The following is a 23696-nucleotide window of genomic DNA, read 5'->3' on the forward strand; positions in this document are numbered from 1 at the left end:
TAAAGTAAAGGCTTAGTGACAACACGAATAAAGTCGTAAGACTGCTTGTACCAGAAAAACAAACTGTATTTGGTGGCTGAGCAATGCAAAGATGAAAGTTAATCGCTCTCCTCAAACATCGTAAATTTTGTCATATGACTTAATGCGTTGGAGGTATTGATTTAATGTGATACGCTAATAACTCAGCTATATTGTGCACTACTAAGTTTATGATTAATATACCGTTATTAATACTATTACACTTAACTACTTATATCCACTTTAATTTGACAACCAAAAGTTCCAATTTTTCCTTCCTCCAAAAGTTCGTAGACATTCAAATCGCAATTTTTCACAAATCCATAGTAAATACCATAGATCAATCAATCAAGTTCTCGACCAATTACATCGCGTCAATTTGCTGTCAATTGTTGTCAATTTGATTTTCTCGTTTTATGGTCGGATAGATCATATTTTTTTGGGATCACGTAATATTGTTCTTGCGTCTGATTCCGCGTGTGATTACATCCCACTGCACTGTAAGGATCTTATCTTCGTTAGCTTTTTATTTAAGTACAGCAGTGCTTTGTCAAACTCTAGTCATCATCATCCTCCTGACCTTATCCCAATATTAGGGATATATCATGATATATCATCAAAGGATAAAATTGTCTATGTCTATCTCATTGTCTTTGACTGAAGCCTCTGTTTAGCTACTTAAGGTTTTATGAACTGAATAGTGAAAATATGTTATATTAGTTAATAATGATTGTGGATACATCACTGTGCAATACATTCGTTAAAATTACATATTCGTCACGAATGAAGCATGCTTTAACTCCCGATGTCGATTAGCTCACAAGTGAAAATGCATTGAGCAGTAGAAATCAGCTTTAAATGCAATATATGCTGCTGTTGTTTCCGTTACTGTATAAATGTATTTACATTTTTTATCTTGGTAAACTTCCAAATAGGATTTTTTGTTGCTCAATGACATGTTATTTATGTTCTGTTTTATGTTTTACAAACTAAATATAATCACACTTCTATAGTAACAACCAATAACTGTGCCACCTCTGATCATTGGTATTCTATCCTCTTTAAGTTTGCTTGCACGCGTCTCTAGTGCAAGTCGGTGGATAAAAATGGAGGCAGAAATTCATTAGATACTATGTAGTACACAAATAAGCTGAGTTATTTAGCGTAATATATCCTTACGACATTTTAATTAGCAGCCGAGCATGACAATTGTACGCATTTAGCCTAAATGTTTCAACCCAAAGAGAAAAAATAAAAGTTTTATTGAGATTTCAAAGAGAAAATCATTTTTATAGCGACAGAAACCCTGTTTAACATATGTCCATTGTACAAATATTTGTTATAATGAAATGCTCAATATTTTGAGTGGTTGTGTGGTTTTAATGTCGCGATTTGAGTTGAAGATCCTCGTATATATTACAATAGCCTCATTTAAATATACTGTATAATAATAAATTGCATTTTAAATAATCATTTCAGTCTCACAGAGGAATGATTTCAAGTCATGAATTGTGTAAGGCCACCATAATGTTTCACTACATAACTTTCTCGAGCAAATTGCGATCTATTAAAGATTACTTTGCGACGAAAGGCTGTATGTCATATGTATATCCAAGAAGGTTAGTTGCATCATTAGCATGCACGGGACGCCTCTCCGCCTACTTACCATGAGCAATGCGGAACACTGGGGTCACTTGGAGAATTTAATTGTGTTCCATTATCATATTTAGGCTCTTTTACGGTAACTCAAAAGTGAAAACTGAATGGGATTCGACGTCGGTCGTCATTCGTCAGCCACAATCGATGAAGATAACTTCCTCGGGACGGTGGCTCAGGAAAAACGAAAATGGCACTTTGTCGATACTGTTTCGCGTTTTTGTCTTTGTTCGCGTGTGTTTCGGCCATCGTCGGTCCGGCAGCGAATAGTTCTAAAGTTGTAATTGTAACGAAAGCAGACACTTACCTCGATGCCTATTCCAAATCTCGTGTGGACGCCGAAAAAGCGAAAGAGGGTGTGGTGATCGTGACGGCTAAGGATGGAGAGAAAAAGATATCAAACCGTGATGATAGCTACAATTCCGGATATGATTACTCACCTCCGTACTCCAGCAGCGACAGCTTTAGTTCATCCGGATCTCCGAGCTATTCTGGACCTTCAAGCTATTCTGGTTCTTCGAACACCTATTTACCTCCGTCTAGTTATGGACCACCGGTGAAATTTGAATCTGATGTTACATACACGTCCCCGCCCAATACGTATGGACCGCCTTCTTCAAATTATGGACCTCCAGCTCATAGTTACGGGCCTCCCGCTCAGAGTTATGGACCTCCTTCGCACTCTTATGGGCCACCGGCTCCAGTTTACGGGCCTCCAATTCACAAACCTGCACCCCCTCCCCCTGTATATGGTCCTCCTCTTAAGCCGTCCTATGGTGTCCCTTACACAGCCCCAGGACTAAGTTTCTTTGACAAACTATCATTGAAATTGGATATTTTGACGATTGCGAAGTTGATGCTGAAATTCCTTATATTTAAAAAAATTGTCACAATGATTGCTGTGGTGTGCATGTTGCTCGTCATCCCCAAGTTGATATCTTTCAAAAAAGATAAAGACGGACCTGAAGAGGACGAACGCAAATTTGGTGCTCGTAATGGTAAGTTAAGTGCATTATTTTCGTCAAGGCAATCGAATTTAATCTTTATGTTTATACTTCACATTTGTAATGAGCCGTTTTCGCAAATCAATGTGTCATTTATTTTGTTATTTTTATATAAGCTCGTAAGTCTAGCAGTATTTATATTATAAGGATCTAAATAAAAGTTATTGAGTATTCTTAAGACGACATTTTCGGGAAGATTCTTCAATTAGGAATATTGCAATTTTGTCTCACTGATAGTAAGACTAGATCACAATGGGCGAAGCGCCTTGAACTCAGGGTAGCCGAGATTTTTGTATCCCAAGAACCCTTCATAAACTTGCTTGACACACATTATAATATATTTGAGACTTGCTGTAACGGCCCTTAAATCACATTATAATATATCATAATATTGGATTTGCTTTTATTGACTATTAACCGATGAATTTTGTTTTAGTGGTGGAACTAAATTCAGCGCAACAGTTGTTAGAGAGAGCTATGAACGTGTACGGGCGGCAGCAGGCTGATTGTGGCCTCACGTGTCGCGTGCGCAGCGTCATTGACGACATATACGGTTTTCAACCTTATTTCAGGTGAGTTAAAATCTATTTTTGTTTTTCTATCAGTGTTATGGTTATGAACATTAAACAACATTCGATGTGATAATGTCTGATGCATATGCTTTTGTTTGGCTAATCTCGTATTTTACTTTTTGCAACAGGACGTAATGTTGACTCAGGCTTGCATCTTTATTAAACTGCTTGCTAGGCTTTGTTCAGCCTTCCTTCCTTTCAATCTTGCTTCGTACCAATTTTTATCAAATTCGATTTAGTTGGTTTTCGGTTAAAGTGCAATTATAGAGAGAGTTGCTTTCGTATATATAATATAAGTGTAGACCAGCTGTTTTCCACTGTTCATTGTTCACTTAATTTTTCAATAGTTATTTTTTTTCTATATTATTTATTACGAGAGGTCCTACACTTAGGACCCAAGTTATTTGTATGTTAAATTCCATATCACATTAAACAAACCGAGTTTCTTTCGCGTTTATCACTTTAATAAGATTAAACAGTCCACTAAACATGCAATCTTGTTTACAATTATTTTACTGCATGTAAAAATGAAATATGCATGTCAATGTTATGATAACTAATAATTTTAGGAAAAATTAAGTAATTAAATATATTGTTATAAGATTTATAACAGTTTCGTTAAAATTTTAATTAATGTTATTTATTTGCTAAATTAGAAAACCTAAGTACAATATCCTGTTATTAATTCCAATAGACTTAAATATATATTACAATGAACGTTTTGGAACAAACGTTTTAAAGCCGAAAGAAAAATCGCAAACGTATCGCTAATAATAAAAAGATACAGTTAAAGTCTCAGTGAAATTTAAAGATTAAATCCCACTTTCTAAATGTAGAAACCGTAATGATGATTAAATTAATCTCTGGGTACTCTGCTGTGTTTACTGTACACTAAATACCGAAATTCGATCGCTGATATATCATAACTCTTTGCACGCGATGAAAGTCAAAAAATCAAGGTCAATTTTCAGCGCTACAACCGTTTTACGCAAAGTTTTATTTGAAGTAAACGCGTTCCTTTCTGTACTAACTTTCATCAAATCTTGTAGATAATTTTTTATACAGGTATAGGAACAGCCTGTACATTTCCCACTGCTTGGCTATGCTTTCCTCTCCCTTCGAGGTTTGAAGTTTATGTCTGTGGATACTTGTGGCAGAATTTAGTTGAAATATAACACTTTATAGACAGAGAAAATCATGTTTTCCTGCACCACTGGAGATGTAATAAATTATAAACACAAATTTACAACAACAAACAACAACAACAACAGCCTGTAAGTTTCCACTGCTGGGCTAAAGGCCTCCTCTCCCTTTGAGGAGAAGGTTTGGAACATATTCCACCACGCTGTTCCAATGCGTGTTGGTGGAATACACATGTGGCAGAATTTCTATGAAATTTGTCACATGCAGGTTTCCTCACGATGTTTTCCATATGAGATTTCCAAGACATATTAATCACATGAATCAGCGGTGCTTGCCTGGGTTTGAACCCGCAATCATCGGTTAAGATGCGCGCGTTCTTACCACTGGGCCATTTCGACTCACAAAAAAAACACAAATTTATCATACGAAAATTCAGAGGTGTTTGCGTGGGTTTCAACCCGCAATCATTGGTTAAGATGCACGCGTTTTATCTATCAGGTTATCAAGATGATAGTTTTAGATTAATTAATTTGCAATTGTTTTCAGAGTCAACGGTAGCGCAGAGTCGTAATCGATCGCAAGGAGAAAGGCGTAACTCGTGCCATTACAGCATTTAGATGTAAACGTGAAGTCACTACTATTTATTGAATTATTTATTATATTAGTGTAAATAAGTTAACGTATTAAAATATATGTAACATATGGTTTTGTTATTTGATTCTTCATGATAAAAGAAAGGAGCTGCTATATATAGTAGGTAAATCTATATTGGTTAAAATTAGTATAAAATTTAAAACTGTGTTTCTAAGTGCGTTGACGCCACTGCAAGTATTTAAGTCAATTATTAATATAAAGCTAAACTTTTGTGTATTTGAAGTACAAATTATTTAGATACAACAAATTTACTGATTTCACCAACGCCAACTTGCCAATGATGAGATACTCACAATCTATCATTCTTTGCACATTTTGTTCAATTGAGCATATACCCTTATCATTCTATGTAATTTCTAGATTTCCAACAATTGGTCCTGATGTGGAGACTGTGGAGAAAGTCACCACTAGCTATTATTAAAAGATTATATCATTATTTTGTGTTCAATACCAAAACATTGTGTGATGAGACACAGGTTTAAATACTGTCTACAAATAAATTACAATATTAATTATTTATGTATCATATTGAGTAATATGAATTGTGAAACAAATTTTAGTATTTGATATTTCGTATAGTTTAAAAAAAATACGAAGGTCAACTTATAATGGGCATTAAATTTGCATTATGTATCAATCAGTCAAATTAAAAAGTAAGGACCTTTAATTTAAGACATAGTTGTTTAAAAATATATACTCTATATTTTGTTAAAGTAGGATAGTGTGTATTTGTGATCTGTTTACTATAAAATTTCAAGCTTCGGTTCTTAGAAGGACATCAGTGAATAGTAACGACAATGGCAAAGCGTATGAAACAGCAAATTAGTTTGTTGTTGTCAGGAATATATCAATTAGTAAAAAAAGTATTAAAATTGTCTATGTCTAATTCTCTGTGATTGGTACATTTACACAAGGTATATTTGACTTTTGACAGCACACTACAACTTAAAGAAGTTTTAAGTCTGTTTGTAAAGTAAGCTTAAAGTAGATTTTATAAAAAGTATGCTGATTTATTAAATTACGATCTGTAATCATCAAATTTTCTGGAGAAAATGAAGTTTTCAGTGGTATATATCCAGTGAAAAAAATATGAAAATAATGAAACCAAGATAAAGAAATATGTATTTCATAAAACTTAATGGTACAACATACACTTAAATCCTGTATCAAATGTCAAATTAATGACGTCACAAATTTGAAAATCGATGTTTCTCGAAAACATCCGACCAAACAACATTTATATACACGATACCGTTAAATAATACACAAATAAAATGATTTATACAACGGTTTTCACTCGCTACTTATGTTTCGGTGAAATTTAACTTTCCCTCCATCAAGTTCGGGATCGTCGCCCAAAGGTCCGCGCTACAATGCTACACACAGTACCGTAACGCACGCCCAGCGCATACTAATAACAACATCAATGCTTAAACGGTTTTCAATTAGAAAATGAAGCGATAAATACATTCTTAATGTCGTGACTCAGTTGTATTATGAAGCTAGATACTGCTATATATCCTTCATAATCTTTTTAGGTTTTTAATAGACAATTAGACGCCTCTTTCCCAGTGGTCACTTTGGGCATGTGTCCGGAGCCCCTTGATCGACAAGGCCCCAGATCAAATAAAAACATCTGCATATTTTCAAAACAAAGATTCTGATGTTTCTGATGGTAATAAATATGTAACTAGGTATTACAACGAAGCATTATTTATTCGAAAATTGAAGAATAATGAAAGTTACTTTGTCTTACAAAAATAGCGTTACGTCAAAGTCATAGGGGCCCCATTATCTTAATATGCCCAGGGCCTACAATAGGTTAAATACGACCCTGTAGACAATATATTTATTTTACATATTGCCTTTTGTTGCCAACTCAACAAGCTTTAGTTCTCGCTATCCGCAGTCATTTTTTTTTATTAATTTTTCCCACAAGTCCATCCAACAAACTGTACAAATGTTGCTGTTGTTTGTTCTGATGAAGGATTAATTTTACCGTCAATGATTTTTTCATCAACTGCGTTGAGTTAGGAAGCTTCCATCTGAAAGAATTGTCTTGCACTTGGACCTCTTATTGCATCGATTCGCTCATAATATCTGATTATGAGATGGTGGTAGGTGGTGATTGACTAACCCGTTGAAAATGACCGGCGTGACCAAAATCGATTAGGAGGTCGACGTCGTTATAACATATATTTATTAGCTATTTAGCATATTGCAATATATATTTTAAACTTATTTAAATAACGGAGGAGGTTTTCATTCTAATCTATTTTCCTTGTATATTATTGAGGTTTTCAATTCATTGGAATATATTTATGGGGTATTATATATCTTTTAATCAAATTTTCGATATTGTATCGTTCCAACTGTCTAGAATCATCAATAGCGCCACATACACTGAATACCACTGAAATACCGGAATACCGGCGATGAAGAAATACATTGCAAAGAAAACTGCATTTGTCTGTCAAAAATTGGTCACATGGAATAATCCAGTGCAGTGCGTCATTTAACTGACTTTACTCTCCATTTATAAATGTAAGACAAAGTATTTATTGAGGACTGAACCGCCCGAGATTTCGATCGCATTCAAAGAGTTGATCATCATTTGATTTCTCTGTTGTTTTTTCATAAGAAAGTTCTTCGGATTTGATTAGGAGTTTGGTCGTGACAAAGAGACATTTCACATTTATTACATCTGTATACATATATCTTAATTCCATTGTCATTGAATAGTTATATTACATTTGACGGTATTCGACTATAGTCTATTTTAAAACTAAACTTCTTGGAATACATGTAGGTAAATTTCGAAGTGTGAGAATTATCCTCATTGCAATTGAGGACCCTCTAAATATACCTATGTATGTTCATCCATCGGGTAATTTAAGCCAATTTAAGCAATTGAAGCGGGAGCCGGTACTACAGGGCACTAACCATTAAGAACAATACTCTGATATTTTAAGATTTCTTACGTTTTTCTTATATAACACTAGCGACCCGCCCCGGCTACGCACGAGTGCAATGCTCATACTTAATATACTACAGCATTTGTTTATTTACTACATCACATTAGAGACTTTTTAAATTATCATTATTTCTTTACGATATTGTCTATATATACAAAAACATTCCTCTCGAATCAGTCTATCTTTTAAAGAAACATCAAAGTCCGTTGCGCAATTCCAAAGATCCAAGCATACAAAGGGACTGACAGCGGTAAGCGTCTTTGTTTTTTAGTAGGTATGTAATAGTTACAGATACAATTGAAAAATAAAGTTATGTAAGAAGAATCACTAAGAATATTCGATAGAAGTATTCATTTATATATTTTCTATACTTGGAAAAGAGTAACTACTAAATTTCTTGCCGGTTCTTTTTAGTAGAAACTACTTTCTGATCCGATGACAGTTCTACAATAAATTCTATACTGTAACTCTCAAAAGTGCTTTTTCCGAGCTATTTGAATAAAGAATATTTAGATTTTTATTATTCGCAGATATTTTAAGCCATTTAAGCGCTTTTATTCTGTAATTTAGTTCATTAATAACATTTTAGTAGTGGGGCTCTAGACATTTAGATTAGTTACCGTGGAAATAAAGCAACAGTGTGATTGTTTCGTAAAGAAAAAAACATAACAAAGGAAGGCTAGCCGCTTTCTCATCCGTAATCAGAGTACGAATTAAATGTAAAATTTTCGTATTTCGAACGTTATTGTTTCATTTTTATGTACGGGAAGTGACGCATCACTTTTTTTTATTTTTATTAAAATTTGGCACATAACTGAAAGATGGAATCTAGGCCATTCATGTGAAAAAATATAGTTTTTTCTGTTTGTTTTAAATATGTTCTAAAGTAATTTAGGTGAAATTATGAATATACAGTTTGCTATATATATCTATACTAATGATAAAGGGAGGTAAAGTTTGTTTATTTGTATTCTTAATGAAAGGAGGTCTAATGACGGGAACTAATGGTCTAATTAAGGTAATGAATTAATGACCTAAAAAGTTAATTTATTTCATTACACCCAATAACGCTCAGGATATTTTTATTCGTATAATATTACTTTCTTTATATCGCATACATGCATTAAGCTGAATGTAGTTTAATAATAGACATAAAGGAACCAAAGTTGGTGTCATGTTGGCAACATAAGGAATGGATAATATTTCTCAAAGCACCAATATCTATTGGCGTCCAGTTGGCACATTTGTTATTTCAGCTATTTTTCTAAATAGAATGAAAAAAAGAAAGCATTTTTATTTTTATACTGACACATTTTGTGTCGAGTTCCTGGTTACGCACGCTATAAGTACATACATGTAGGACAGACGACAATGAACTTGGCGGAAACTATTGTCACGCCCGCACCCGCACAGTGTGCCTCGCACAAACAAAATAGATAATGAACTAATTGCTGCCAAGCTTCGGAAGTGGATCACTAAAACCGGAATAGTACGGGAATGAAAAAATATACTTTACGTTTAACATGTTATAGTTATCATTGAATCCTTAGTCTTGTATAGCTGCTATTAATACTGAATATTCAATTAAATTATTGGTTTAATGGCTTTTACTTGTGCCGACAGGGCACAGATTATTTCGCCAATGTCACATAGGATGGAGAAGACACGAAAGTTGATTGACGGTTGAGGAAACAAACTCAATTAAATTTAGAAGACTAGCATAGTAGTAAGACTGTATATTGATTAATACAAAAGATTTCTTCGACATACCCTAATATGGCCTTTTATGGCGTATTGTCAAATACGATTATGAGACAATGAGATTTGGATATAGACAAAGAAATAGGTTTTACTAATATGATATTCTTAACAAGTATAGAAAATATAGATTTTCGTACAGAAATATTTCGGTATTGCACAAGGACGTTTTATAATTGATAGTCTACAGTTGTTCAACGAAAACAAAATGATTTCGGAAATAAGTAATTCATGCTCAGTTGTACTCGAGGTCAACATACCCAAGACGTGATACAGACATGCTTTCGTAGTTGTAATGTGCGATTACGTTGTGCAATTGCATAAATTCGACTATTGTGCATCGAGGGAACGTAGATTAAACTATTCATTTAACTGAATCGTTGGAGAGTATTCATATTGAACTGAAAACAATTATTTACTATTCTTGGCTATCATAAAAAATATATTTATTTATGAGTCTCCAAAATAAGATACACTAAATACACAAACAAAACAGTATAAGAGTTACACAAATTATGTGCTTCTTCAATTATAGGAGAACACAGCATGCAAGCAAAAAATATTTTAAACAACCTTAAAATAAAAGTGAGAAATAATACATAGCAATAAAAACAAATACAAATTAGAAAGTTAATAGTAAGAAAAAGCTTATTAATGAAAATTATATGATTTATATTAAGGGCATGTATATTGACAATTTGTAAATGAGAGTGAACATTGATTCTGCAATAATATTCTATAATCTAATACCAATAATTTTGATTAATGGTTATAAAACGATAAAACTCCCATGATAGGACAATAAAATTATGTAACTGTGATGATTCTGCGTGTAAACAGATTGACCGGTGCTCTATTTAGTCCATTGTAGTAATAGTTGGGCTGGGTGTATGAGTCAAGTGCAGGAGCGCTCGCCTGGAACGTTGGATGGCTCACTGTGGAATCTGCACGTGCCCTCGCTACACGTGTGGCCTGACGCACCTTTTACGCAAGGGCTGGGTGTCAAGTGTGGACACGTCCTTACTTTTAGCTCGTTATATGGGCTAGTGAACCTGTCTTACAGTTCATCGTGATGCGTTTTGTGTTTGGATTTATCATTGCCTGTGGATTTGTAACTACTTTCAAATTAGACGTAAGTATAATATTTATTTTCGTATACTAATATATTTGAGTATTTACTAAAACTTTTGTTGTCTGTCCTTGAAAATATGTTCTTAAATATAAGCTATTTTTCATTATACAACAAATTGAAAGCTACCGGATTTGAAAGTAGATCGTACAGAGAAAAATCGGCACGAAATCCCTTCTTTTTAATTATGTAAGTTTATCGTCGATTATTGAGTGTAAAACTTCCATAATAAACTTTTGGAGTAGCAAGAAGGATAAATTAGCAGCGCGAACACTTCGGCTAATTTATATTTAGCTGGTCGCGCCCCATATCAATTTGTTCAAGTTTTTTTAATGAAGTACACATTACGGACGAATGAAACTATACATAGAGCAATGTAAAAGCAAAACGATGTACAATTATAGCAATGGCTTTTTAATTTACACACCTATCCTTTGTATAGGATTTTTTATGATTTTTGTTGTATGTTGTATGTAGCGTCAGCATGTATTGTTCCAAGGAGTTCGTTGTATTATTTACCAAATTTGCTTGGAACTTTTTTGTCTAGAACTTTTATTCTAAAGTATGCTATCGTATGCATAAAATAATCATATAATGGTCTTTAGTAGCGTTATAAAATATAACACTTATATTTATGTAGGTACTTATTGTCGACAAGCTGTGCCTGCGACATTGCAACAAAAAAAAAAAATTGTACCTTAAGTCCCTATTATATCAGTTATTTGCCAGTGAAAGTCCCGTCAAAATCGGTCCAATCGTTCTAGAGGTTAGCCAGAACAAACAGACAGACAGACAGACCGACAAAAAATGTTAATTTGGTATATATACCGTGTATTTGTAGTCAAAAAAGGGTTACTTTAATATTACAAACAGACACTATTCAATATTATTATATGTATAGATTTAATTTATTTTTTTAATTTCATACTGTAATATATTGTTTTATTCCAAATCGTAGTTAATTTAAAACGTTACGTTGAACGATGATAATAATGATACAGTAATCATTTTCCTATACTCACCATCATTATTGCATATTTTAATCTAAATATTCCAAGAAGTATGTAGGTATCTAAGGTTATATAGTTAAGTATTGTTACTTCCTTTAAAATAATAACTGCCACATATAGCAACTATAACATATACGACTCTCACCTGGGTTCAAATCCAAGTTAGGGCTGGTAAAGAAACATAGTCGTCACAGATCAGTCAACACGAAAAACTGTGGGTCTTTCCGGTATCTTTCTTGGATCTTAGAGAGTGCCCTTACTCGTGTAATAGCGTACACGTGCGTGATATTATATATATTACGTATATTAACATGCATTAACGGTAATAAGGTTTAACGGTCTATGTAAAATACTAGAAGTCGCCTGTGGCTGCGTTCGCGGTTTAGCGTGTTGGTTGTTATGTGTGAGGCAAAAACATAGGCTAGTCCTTTCTTGGAGTTCAAGTTTGCTTATCGTGAAAGATCGTGAAAGATCGTGAAAGAGCGACACATACACAGACAGAGTTACTTTCACATTTATAATATTAATGATATAAATTAAAGGAAAACTCTTGTTTGTTTCCGGCTCGGACTAAAGAATTTCTCAGCTTTTCTTTGCTATAATATACATGTATTATAAACATGGAAACCATTGTCGAATCAATCTGTTTATTGATGAAAACCGCTTAAATAATCGTTGTGTAGATTTAAAGATCTAAGCGTAAAGATTGCGGGGAGCGACTGTGTCTTATATTACGTAAAGATTTAATTAATAACTGCAAAATAAACTAAAACTTATGTTAATTTTTATCGATATAATATTAATATAACAGTATTGATATTTAGAACACATAATCTCCTCCTGGCTATTTCATTTCATATTAAATTGTTTATATAATATATGAGACAAATAAAACCCGCTGAGTTTCTGTCGCCGATTCTTCTCAGGGTATTTTCTTTTCCTAACCGGTGGTATTGTTTCAATTGACCATCAATAAGAAAGTGTAATACTTCCATACTGAATAAAGTTATTTGGGTTTGAATTTGGTCTAAAATGAAATCAATATCCTGCTGATAAGTAGTTTAAGATGGTCCATTATAAAACTTAATCAAGAATATTTCAAAAACAACAACAACAGCTTGTAAATTCCCACTGCTGGGCTAAAGGCCTCCTCTCCGTTTGAGGAGAAGGTTTGGAACATATTCCACCACGCTGTTCCAATGCGGGTTGGTGGAAAGAATATTTCATTTCCCTTGAATTGTTTACCATTTTCTACAACATACATATATATACCCTATTTCCTAAGTCATGTAAATTGTCTATTAGTGTGAGAAAAAGAATAATAGCTTAAATTACTATTCCGAAACTCGTATAGACCTACATACTCAGTCATGCGATTCCTATGTTATGTAACACTCAGTATAGATCTCTCTGATTATGGTACCACTTGCCATCGTGGTATGATACTATAACTATGTATATGTTATTATATATATTTTTTAAATTACGTATACTATAAAAATAGTTTAGTGTTTCAAATCGATATTAATATGGTATTCTACAAAGATGCATAAGTTACATAAAATAAAAAATGTCAAAATTTTTGTTTCATCTTAAGTTCTAAATATTAAATGGGCAAAGGTATTTTTTTGTAATGCCTTTCTGAAATACTGTTAAATAATAATATATAAATCTTATATCAGGAGATGCAGCGTGATTCGGAGATTTTAGCAAATGTGCCTGATAAGTAGAGGCACTTCGCAGAATCTCCTGCTTTAAATTTAGTTAATTGGCGTGATAAGCAAATCAATAACACTGGCAATTGAAAATAATGCTGGGCCCCAATTTTACTAACAAATCGTCAATTAATAGTCATCGAATCTATATATGATCGTTGCGATATAATCAAGAATGGTATAAATAAGTATTGTACGACACAACTTAGATGTAGCATCGGCAGATGCAATAAAACCGATTACTGCCGATTCGGTGCTATTCGTCGCTATAGATTCTCGCATCAGTTCAACCCGAAAAAGCAAGTGCATGTAAATCGACTTGTCAAATTGACGAATATATTAAGTCATATAATATTACAAGTTATTACGTTTGTGTGAAGATCAATATGATCTTCACACAAACGTAATAACACATAAGAAGTAAATATTTATAATTTGGGATAACGTACTTAATTCGGATGTGATCGGTTTTACGAATATTGCCGATGCTACATCTAACTTGTGTCGTACTATAAGATTAAGTTCAGTTTATTTTAGTGAGGAATACTCGGAATTTTGTCGGAATATAACCGGGAACATACCGTTCATTCGAATGGTCTCCCTGACCATCTTTTGCACAGCACAGAACTAGCACAGATAATATATTTGAAGATTAAAACATTAACGCTGTCGATCGTTTCCAATCTGTTCGTTTTTTGTTAAAAATGTATTTCGCAACATACCTACCTATAACTTATCTGATCTCATGAAGCGTTTATCAATCTTATCTATCACACAAGGTTTGTAGTATGTTTTATTTAGAGTAGTCCTCAGTTTGAAGTGTATTTTAGTCAGTGTTAATAAGTGTTTTTCTAGAACTAACAATGTAAGTACTTCTACATTACTTACTGATTTAACTTAACCTTGAAACGAGTGGTTAGTTTAAGTGCAAGTTAACACGTGATAATCGAGTTTATTATTCTAAGTTATTCCGTTTAACGGAATTTGTAAATAACTGTCCCATGATAGCTGATATAACTCTTTGTGTTGGTAATTCCCGCGGTACGCTTTCTTGTATTGTGCCTACATTTAATTTGTATTAAGATACTTTCTTTTGTATTACATTATAAAATATAATAACAACAACAACAGCATGTAATTTTTGCACTGTTGGGTTAAGGCCTCCTCTTCTTATGAGGAGAAGGTTCGGAACATATTCCACTACCATTCCACATTTTCTATGAAATTTCATGTGTCTACACATGCACTATTCCTCACGATATTTTCCGTGACCGCCAAGCACGAGATGAATTATAAACACAAATTAAGCACATGAATAATCAGTGTTGCTTGCCTGGAACCCGAAATTATCGGTTAAGATGCACGCGTTCAAACCACTGGGCTATCTCGGCTTATAATACCAAATAATGTTTATATATTATTTATTAATTGGTAAAAGTAATAGACAAATCGTCAGATAAAATCTTAATTCATTATAGCTGAATGTAATTACATTTACTGAAAAGAGCCGGTGAAAGATCCAAGCGGTATATATTAGTATGAATACGATATTTCTTTAGTTTGTTTGTAATTCTTTGATACATGAAGTAAACGTATGTATGTAATGTTGTTAATACATACGGACGCGTATTAAGTGTTTTCGGAAGGACGCTTATTGGTCCTCGTAGAAATCGCGGCTATGCTTCCTGTGACAGACTAATAATTGACGGCAAATTGGTTAAATTAAAACTGTGTTTAATACTCGACTTAAATAATTATTATCTACGGTTGTAATTTAGAATCAAATTTATTATTGAACAAGATTTTTTTTTCAAATGATAGTAAATGAAAATAGCATTTAAATATTGAAAATAATAATAATTAGATTCATGAAACTAATGTTTGTTTTTTTCTTTTAATTTCAGTAACCGACAGACTTACCAGAATTATTACTCACGAGGAGGATGACAGATGCGCTCTAAATTAAGAACAATATAAAACTTAGGTCATAAGCTAAAAAGATAAATCAAAACTTTAAGACAGATTCAATTTTAAGACAGAGAATAGAAGATAAAGCAATGCCAGAATTAGGTCCAATAATGCGAGCGCTGGAACTGCAGCGGCTCGTTGAAAACAAAGTGACCGAATGGCGCGAGAGGTCAGCCCGGGTCGCGGGCACGAGCGTGGCGGACTCTTATCAGCAGCCACTTCACTTCAAACGTCATACAAACAGACGCAAAAACAGCGCTGAAATAAACAGAATTATCGCAAAGTACTCGAAGTCGACTAAGAGGGCCGATGAGCATCGATTCACTCCACAGAAGTGTCCCGAAGAACCGCCAGTGCGTCCCGTCAGACTGAGAAGGTTACGTAACAATATAAAGGCTTCGAGAAGCGAAGACAATCTCGCCAACATCGGTGTCATGGAAACTACAGATACGACAGAAAACGCGGAACAACCACGATACAGCCTGTCAAAGTATAACAACAAAAGCTGTGAAGATATAACTGCATTCGTAGACTTCAGCCACACGATGAAGAGCAAAAATTTCGACGAGAATAGCATTCTGAATGCAAAACCAATTCCGAGCACGAGGCACACGCTACACGTTATTGGCGAAGATATTTCCGACATTTCCGAGTTCAGTGACAGTGGTGTTGACTTTAGATTTAAAAATAAATTCGCTACATCGACTCCCTTATCGAATAGGAAGACGTGTCCCCCCGGTGATTCAGTGTCAGTGATCGATTTCGAAAGGTGCGTGAAAAACCAAGGTGATTTAAAAAAAGGTACTTCGGAACCTGACATTCTTAGGAAGAAGTCAGTCGAATCGGGAAGTACACTCGACTTTCGGAAGAAGTGGAAGTTAATCAAACCACCGTTTAGGAAAGGAACGTTTGACTGTTTATTACGTTGGCGTGGAAAGAAACCGCCGCCTAATCAAAGTAGGTAAGTAAGTCGTGATTTAATTATGTTATCTAAAATAAGCGCTTAGTCTTAAGAGTTAAATCATCTTCTGAAATTAGTAATATTTTCTAATCTTAGGCAAAAGTTATAAAAATATAAACTAGTATGGAAATATAATTATACATGTCATAATGTTTTTGTTCTAATTCTATGCGTTCACACATCATTCAAACGATTTAGCTGAAACTTTGTACTGTAGAGTTGTCGGTGACATTTGTTTGAAAACTTTTCGTATAACATTCATATAAAATATTTGGAATATGACGTTTGTTGTTGGTCTGATTCTTTTTAAATAATAGAAAGATTTCGATACTTGAATGACACTTGGTGTATTCTGTGCTACCCTATTTGGGTAATCACCCACTACGCTTTTCTAAATGATTTATACGATTATGATGAAATTTGTTTGAGTTGTTTTGCGTAGGTCAGTGAAAACCAATCTTGGTCACCAATGATACAAAATTTAAAAAAAAATTGTCCTTCAAAAAAGGATTTAATGATCTCTATCAGCTGCTAAGTAGCCAGTTATTTATAAATTTGAAATTGCATCTTTTGTTTACGGATACTGCGATTAAAGTTGTCGGCAACACATGTTCAGTTTAAATACCGATTGGAAATATTTTTAATTATTTTACAAATCGATCATTATTCAGTCAAAGTCCATTAACACGAAATAATATTAAAATTAACACTAGCAAGTATTTCGTTATTGCTTCCTTTTGTACAAATAACTTCTTTTGAAATAAATTATAATATTTCTTACATATTAATTAGATTAGTTTACATAAATGTACAAACTTGTTTAAAATTAGAATTTTATACTTTTATATTCAAACATGTTATACGTGTCGTCATTAATATTAAATACTACGCTATACTGATCGTTGTAAAAAATAAGAAAGTTCATTTCCTTTTAACTTGTGATAAAATGGCTAATAATTATGGAGAAAAACGTGTTCTGCGTATTTAGATAACCTAGCGGTTTGATCTAACGTCTAAGGTCTGAGATAATGCTTAGGTGACATAGAATATCTCTTTACTAAATGCTTATTAAAGTATCTTTGGTATTCTGTTTTTTTAACCGACTTAAAATAAAGAGTGTTCTCAATTCGACCGTATATATATGCTTTTTTTATGTTCGTTCGCTGATTACTTCGCCATTTATAAACCAATTTTGATGATGTTTTTTTAGTTAGAAAGAAGATACTCCTGGAATGGTACCATGATGAGGATATTAGGGTCTGATGATGGGATGCTGGAGAAATCGAGGGGAACCCTCAAATTATATGGGCACATGTACCGCGTTTTACATATTTTCTGAAGTTATATTGGCATTTTTTAAAGTGGCGTCAGAATATTGGTTATCTAACATAGGATTATTTTTTATTCACAATATTATACTTAGATTATTTTTCTGTCTTATGATTTTTTAAGAACTGTTGATTTTCTTCATCAATCAATTGTACCTTAATCAGGGTTGTACCTACCTTTCGCTGGATTTCTTGTTACAATTAAACAATGCAAGCGACATTAACAGTAATAAAAAATGATGGGTGTCATGACATCGTCTTGATAATAAGCAACATGATCATTGTATGTTACTCTCGGAAAATGAGATAGTACCATCTTACAATTAACTCTGTAAGTTCAGACCTCATAATGTATATAACATTGTAATTCAGAAATTAGGCACTTCATATAAATTTACCGTATCAAATTTTCATTTTTTTTTTCATAGGAAAGATTTAAAACACGAAGAAAAATGTTCTACTTTAAAAAAAAATAAATTTTTTTTATACTTATTACTTCCTTATTTCTATGCAGAAATGTCAATATTTTTTTAAGTCAGTAACTTGAATACTTTACGAAAAAATAAGATTAAACTGAACAGTTTAAAAACATAACACATTAAAAAAAGATAATTTTATAATAATCTAATAAAGTGTACTTAATAATTATTTGATTTACATTTCCTAATTTTGTAAGTATTACTGATATTATTAAACCTATAATTAGAATAATTATAAAGAGAAGTGATAATATCCGCAGATAATTAAATGTTTACCAGTTAATAAATTATTATTTGAAACTCACGTTTAAAAGTAAATTAATAAATATAATATATTTGTAAAAAAACGCTAAAGTTAATATTTATTTAGTATTTTTTATTATTTAATGGCGGATGTATAAATTTTAGAATCTTTGCTTATTTATATGTCTAAATAGTCTGTCGAAAAAAGAAATAATTACAAAGAAATAGAGGCCAATCGTTGGTCACTATTAATAGCTTACACCATTTTGCTTGTGTGTAGGTAACACACAAGCAAAATAGTGTAAGTTGGGCTAGTATAGATATTATAAATAACTAGTAATCGCCCTATAATAGTTTAATGTCATAAAGTACTATGTCATAATTCTTGTCATAGCTTAGCATACTAATAATTAAAATATTTGAAATATATAATCAACAGAGTAGCATATCACCATGAGTACGCTTTCAAGATTTTATGATGTGATCGACTATTGATCATAGTCTGCTGATATGACTTAAAAAGTGAAGTACTTGACTAGTGTGTGATTATATAAACCGTATATTATAAATAGGAAACTTAAAAAAAACATATTTAGCGATTTATGATTTAACTAGTAATCTCCTGTGGCTTCGTGCGTGTTGTAGGGTATTGATTGTCATGTGTCAGACAAAAAAGTACTCTATGGCCTTTCTTGGAGTTCAAGTTTGCTTTATACCAAACTACATCAAATTCTGTTTAGCGGTTTGGTCGTGAAAGAGTGACATACAGACAGACATACAGAGTTACTTTTACATTTATAATATTATTTAATAATAATATCGATTGTGTTTACAAATTAAAGAATATACGTTATTTCCATGTATAAGATATTTGAAAAAAAATATTTTTTTTTTTCGGTTCTTCTTGGTAGAATCTACATTAAGAGCCGAGTAGCATTTAAATCTTCTTTAAAAATGACTATATATTTAAACGTGCGTAGCTACTGTTGATGAAAATATATTTATGATATTCAGATATTTAATTATGTTAAAACATACCGTATCATGTTATTATAATTACACGTGTTTCAGTTTAAATTATTTTTACTTGATATATGTATATTATGTATAATTATATACAGTGTCCTGATATTTTAGAACGGATAATCAAAATGATAATATTTTACTTTCTGACTATACTCTGATAGTGTGAAGTTAAACGAAAAATAGTTAAAACTCTTGAATATTCCCAAGTAAGTTTGCCTGCAGATAATACCATGCAGAATAATTTAAAAAATCAATTATATTTCAGAATAGATTATCAGAAAGTAATAACTGCTGAGTTTCTTGCCGGTTCTTCTCAGTAGAATCTCCATTGTGAATCGGTGCTAGTTTTTAGTTCAATATTAAATGCCTGCTTCGAAAGTACAAGAGTCTACTTGTCTAAAGCCGTTAAGGTAACCTAGCCTTCTAAATTTTAACAAATTAAAAAATCGCTAATTTAGTAAATAATGTTTTCAACGAACGTTGATATTTAATAAGCAATAATTAACAAACCGGCAACGTTATGCAATCGTTGCTACATTGAAACATATCGTTTAAGTATTTATAGCGTAATGAAATATTATGTGTAATTCATTAGACCATTGAGCATTCGTTTGTACACTTTTAAATGTGTGTGTGTGTGTTTCATGATGTAATGTAATTTACGCACACACTGTTACAAATACTACATAGAACGCTACTGAAACGTCAAAATAATAAATATCTCCATAACGCCATCGGCAACTTTGGTTGGTTTTTTTTTTTAAATGAAATGAAATGTACTCATGTAGGTTCTAAAAATCTAATCAAAGGCAATAGAAATTTGCTATTTTTTAACCTTATTACATATATTTAAAATAATGTTAATTTCTATTAAAAAATTAAAACTATTACAGAGGCCTGATATATAATAGATGGCGTTGCAATGTCTTGAGTTTTGATATATGTTATTACTAGCGACCTAATAGTATTATTATTTTATATTATTTATTTTAGCGCCGTTATTTTATGGCCGAATTACATAAAAACATTATAGATTATAGAGAGCCGAGATGGCCCAGTGGTTAGAACCCAACATAACCGATGATTTCGGGTTCAAACCCAGGCAAGCACCTCTATATATACGTGCTTAATCTCCGTTTATAATTTATCTCGTGCTCGGCGGTGAAGGAAAACTTTTATCCATAACAGTTTTTTCGTGAGAGAGTAACAAACATACATACATCCTCACAAACCTTACGCATTTATAACATTAGTGGGATAAATAATCGTTACTAATGCAACATGTACAAATTATTAACTAAATGATTCTGTTGTTTATAATAAACTTCATATATTTTTTTTAGAAAACGATATATTGAAAAATAGTTTACCTTAAAATCGCTTTCTGAACTAGCGTTCGGGTTGTTTTGTGAGGTGACATTCGAAGACGGCTATCATTTACATACCTGTGTGTGTGTATGAAAAAAAAACCGCTTAGTTTCTTTCGCCGGTTCTTCTCAGGTCAGGGTATTTTCTTTTCCGAACCGGTGGTACTGTTTCAATTGACCATCAATAAGAAAGTGTATAAGTGTATATATAAAATACTTCTATATTGAGTAAAGCAATTTGAAAAGAGTTGAGTTGTCAAATTAATATGTTCGTTGCTCCTTTATTAGGCGATAAACAAATGAATAGTTGGTGAGCTAATTAAAAAAGAATTTAACCCACGAGTACTAGTAGGTAGTAGGTTTAATTGTGTTTTGAAAGAGCACGATACGCTTTGTCGCACTTACTGGTACATAGATGCCAAGTGACGTTACCCCCATATCGATGTTATACGATAGAATGAAATATTAAACAAAGAACAAAATATAAAAAGAAAATTATAGATTTATGGAAGAAAATATAGACTAATGTTACACAGATAAATTAAATAAAAGTATTGCCTATATTATATACACCTACTAAAATGTCAATTTTAATTAAATGTTATAAATACTTTTTCGTCCCGATGTCCCCCTGAGCGATCTGGGTCATGGCCACTACGCAGGAGATGAGAAATGGCAAATTAAATTGTAAATGTGTGCTTAAACACAGGTGTATTAATAGTTTGTTGGGACTCAATTTAACACTGCGAAAGAGGAATCAGCAGTGATGGCTTTAGATTCCTTTCGAGGTACGGAACTGTCTGATGATGATTGCATGTAAATGCTATGCTAATGTAAATATCAGCACAGAAAATTCTTTGTCTTCATTTTAAATATATAGGTATTTTAAATTAGAAAAAATAAATTAATTTATCTGTACATATTATAAAATTGAATTATCTGTTTGTAATATTAAAATAACCGCTTTATACTAAGTGCATATGTAGGTACAGGTACAGGTACAGGGCACATATATACCAAAATATTATTTTATACAATTTTTGTCTCTCTGTTTGTTTCGGCTAATCTCTGGAACGTCTAGACCGATTTTAGACTTTCACTAGCGGAAAGTACATATAATAAGGAATAACTTAAGCTACAACAATATTCTTTTTGTTAAATTCAAACGCTGACAAATTCGAGGGCATAGCTATTTACATAATCCGTCTTGGAGGAAATGGTATTTATCGTCATTTTATCACCTGCGGGCATCGAGTCTTATATGCTACTATATTTAACGACATTTCATTTCCAAGGTACAAGCAATTACTAATGTTAATAACTATCGAGATAAAATCGTCTGAAGTCGCATGTTCTGATTACAAGCGATGTCTTAGATTTGCGTTTTTTTTTTTAATTTAAATAGTACAAGGCCGAAGGAAAGGTATGATACGTATATTTATTAACATAGTTTGAAAAACAATACTTTAGAATAAAAAAGATAATAGTATTTTAATACTATATCTTGTTTGTTGAGTGGTCTATGACAATGGCTACAGGGGCAGGATGCCGGTTCTGACTTAATATATTTAATTAAATGAAAATGGTTGTAATTTTTTCTCTCTTACTTTTAATACAATATTCTTTTACGAGGCTAACATAAATATTTAAATTATTATATGTAGAGGTTTTTACAAAAAAATTTTCAATTGTTTTTTAATGCACACGAGAGTATTGGTAATGGTTATGCCATTGTCATTTACCTAATTATTTTCAAACATTGGATATAGGTATTTTTAGAAACAGAAGTAGGAAGTAGGTTAACCTCTAAAACAATTATCTTTAATTTAAAATAACAATAATCTACCACAAAAAACATTTAGTCTACAACACAAATAATTATCAATAATCACATTACACCGTAATAATTATAATTGCAATTCTCAATGTGTCAACTACGAATCTCCCGCCTTTTTTTTTTTAATGGGAAGTTGTGTGACTTGACGCAGATGTTGCTTGTTTATTCCAACAGTATAGAATATTTTATTTAATAAATAATTCAAGTTCCTTTGACTCGGGTGTCCTACAGTGTACTTCTCGCTTCTTTATCTATGTGATTTTTTACAATTATAATAAGTATAAGAAACCCGAGGTCATTATCATCATCGTGGTCTGCATCATGTCATTACCGATGTCTATAGCTATTGTCGTAACTAATAGGAAAATCTACTATATTATTAAAAAGGACTATTTACGTAATTCCCCATTTAAGGATTTCCGTTAACGTCTATGTTATGAGTTATATATAAACAATACATTTTTAGCTTTTTATTGAAGCATAATTTGTTTGTATAAAAATAAATAAAATTGTATAAAAGTAAAAAAGAAAAAATTTGCATTTAAAAATCTCAATCGCTTTGCTCCTTTTCTTATAGGATCTTATTCCAATCTGTTCTAAAGCGGAACGTCTGATATACATATAGTAGATTTTCATACAACATATACGTGTTTCTCAGTGGTGTTCTTTCACTACGATATAGCAAGACTTACCTCATGCTTTATCATAGTTAAGAACGTGAAAATTCAATGACGCGTCGGTTCTCAACACAAAATAATTAACTGAATTCTACTGCATGCTTTCTGTAATGTACGTTGTACTATATAGTTCCGTTTACATTAAATAAAAGTAATAATAATGTAACTATATGTTA

General features: G+C 32.4%; 2 protein-coding genes across 5 annotated transcripts in view; both read left to right on the top strand.

Moving 5' to 3' along the window:
* The first annotated feature begins 1787 nt into the window (after positions 1-1787).
* Positions 1788-5097, top strand: LOC124543712 (pH-response regulator protein palI/RIM9). The gene is made up of 3 exons (XM_047121985.1): positions 1788-2672; positions 3115-3250; positions 4940-5097. Exons 1-3 carry the CDS (start codon positions 1865-1867, stop codon positions 4962-4964), a joined length of 969 nt encoding a protein of 322 aa, XP_046977941.1. The 5' UTR covers positions 1788-1864; the 3' UTR covers positions 4965-5097.
* Positions 5098-10707: 5610 nt separating this feature from the next.
* Positions 10708-23696, top strand: part of LOC124543814 (protein unc-13 homolog 4B) — a 51604-nt gene continuing 38615 nt past the window's right edge. For 2 of the 4 annotated variants that reach the window (XM_047122119.1, XM_047122120.1), the window contains exons 1-2: positions 14412-14499; positions 15539-16563. In XM_047122119.1, the coding sequence (XP_046978075.1) occupies positions 15692-16563 (872 nt within the window). In that variant the 5' untranslated portion in view covers positions 14412-14499; positions 15539-15691. Of the gene's footprint in view, positions 10913-14410; positions 14500-15538; positions 16564-23696 lie in introns of those variants that run through there. The other 2 variants (XM_047122118.1, XM_047122117.1) reach the window with 2 other exon arrangements.

The sequence above is a fragment of the Vanessa cardui genome, chromosome 3 (assembly GCF_905220365.1).
Source record: "Vanessa cardui chromosome 3, ilVanCard2.1, whole genome shotgun sequence".
In the NCBI taxonomy this organism is placed as follows: Eukaryota; Metazoa; Arthropoda; class Insecta; order Lepidoptera; family Nymphalidae; genus Vanessa; species Vanessa cardui.

Coding starts and splice junctions, on each gene's coding strand:
- LOC124543712 (XM_047121985.1), top strand. CDS start 1,865: ATGGCACTTTGTCGATACTGTTTCGCGTTTTTGTCTTTGTTCGCGTGT. Junction 2,673..3,114: donor CAAATTTGGTGCTCGTAATG/GTAAGTTAAGTG, acceptor ATTTTGTTTTAG/TGGTGGAACTAAATTCAGCG. Junction 3,251..4,939: donor GGTTTTCAACCTTATTTCAG/GTGAGTTAAAAT, acceptor AATTGTTTTCAG/AGTCAACGGTAGCGCAGAGT.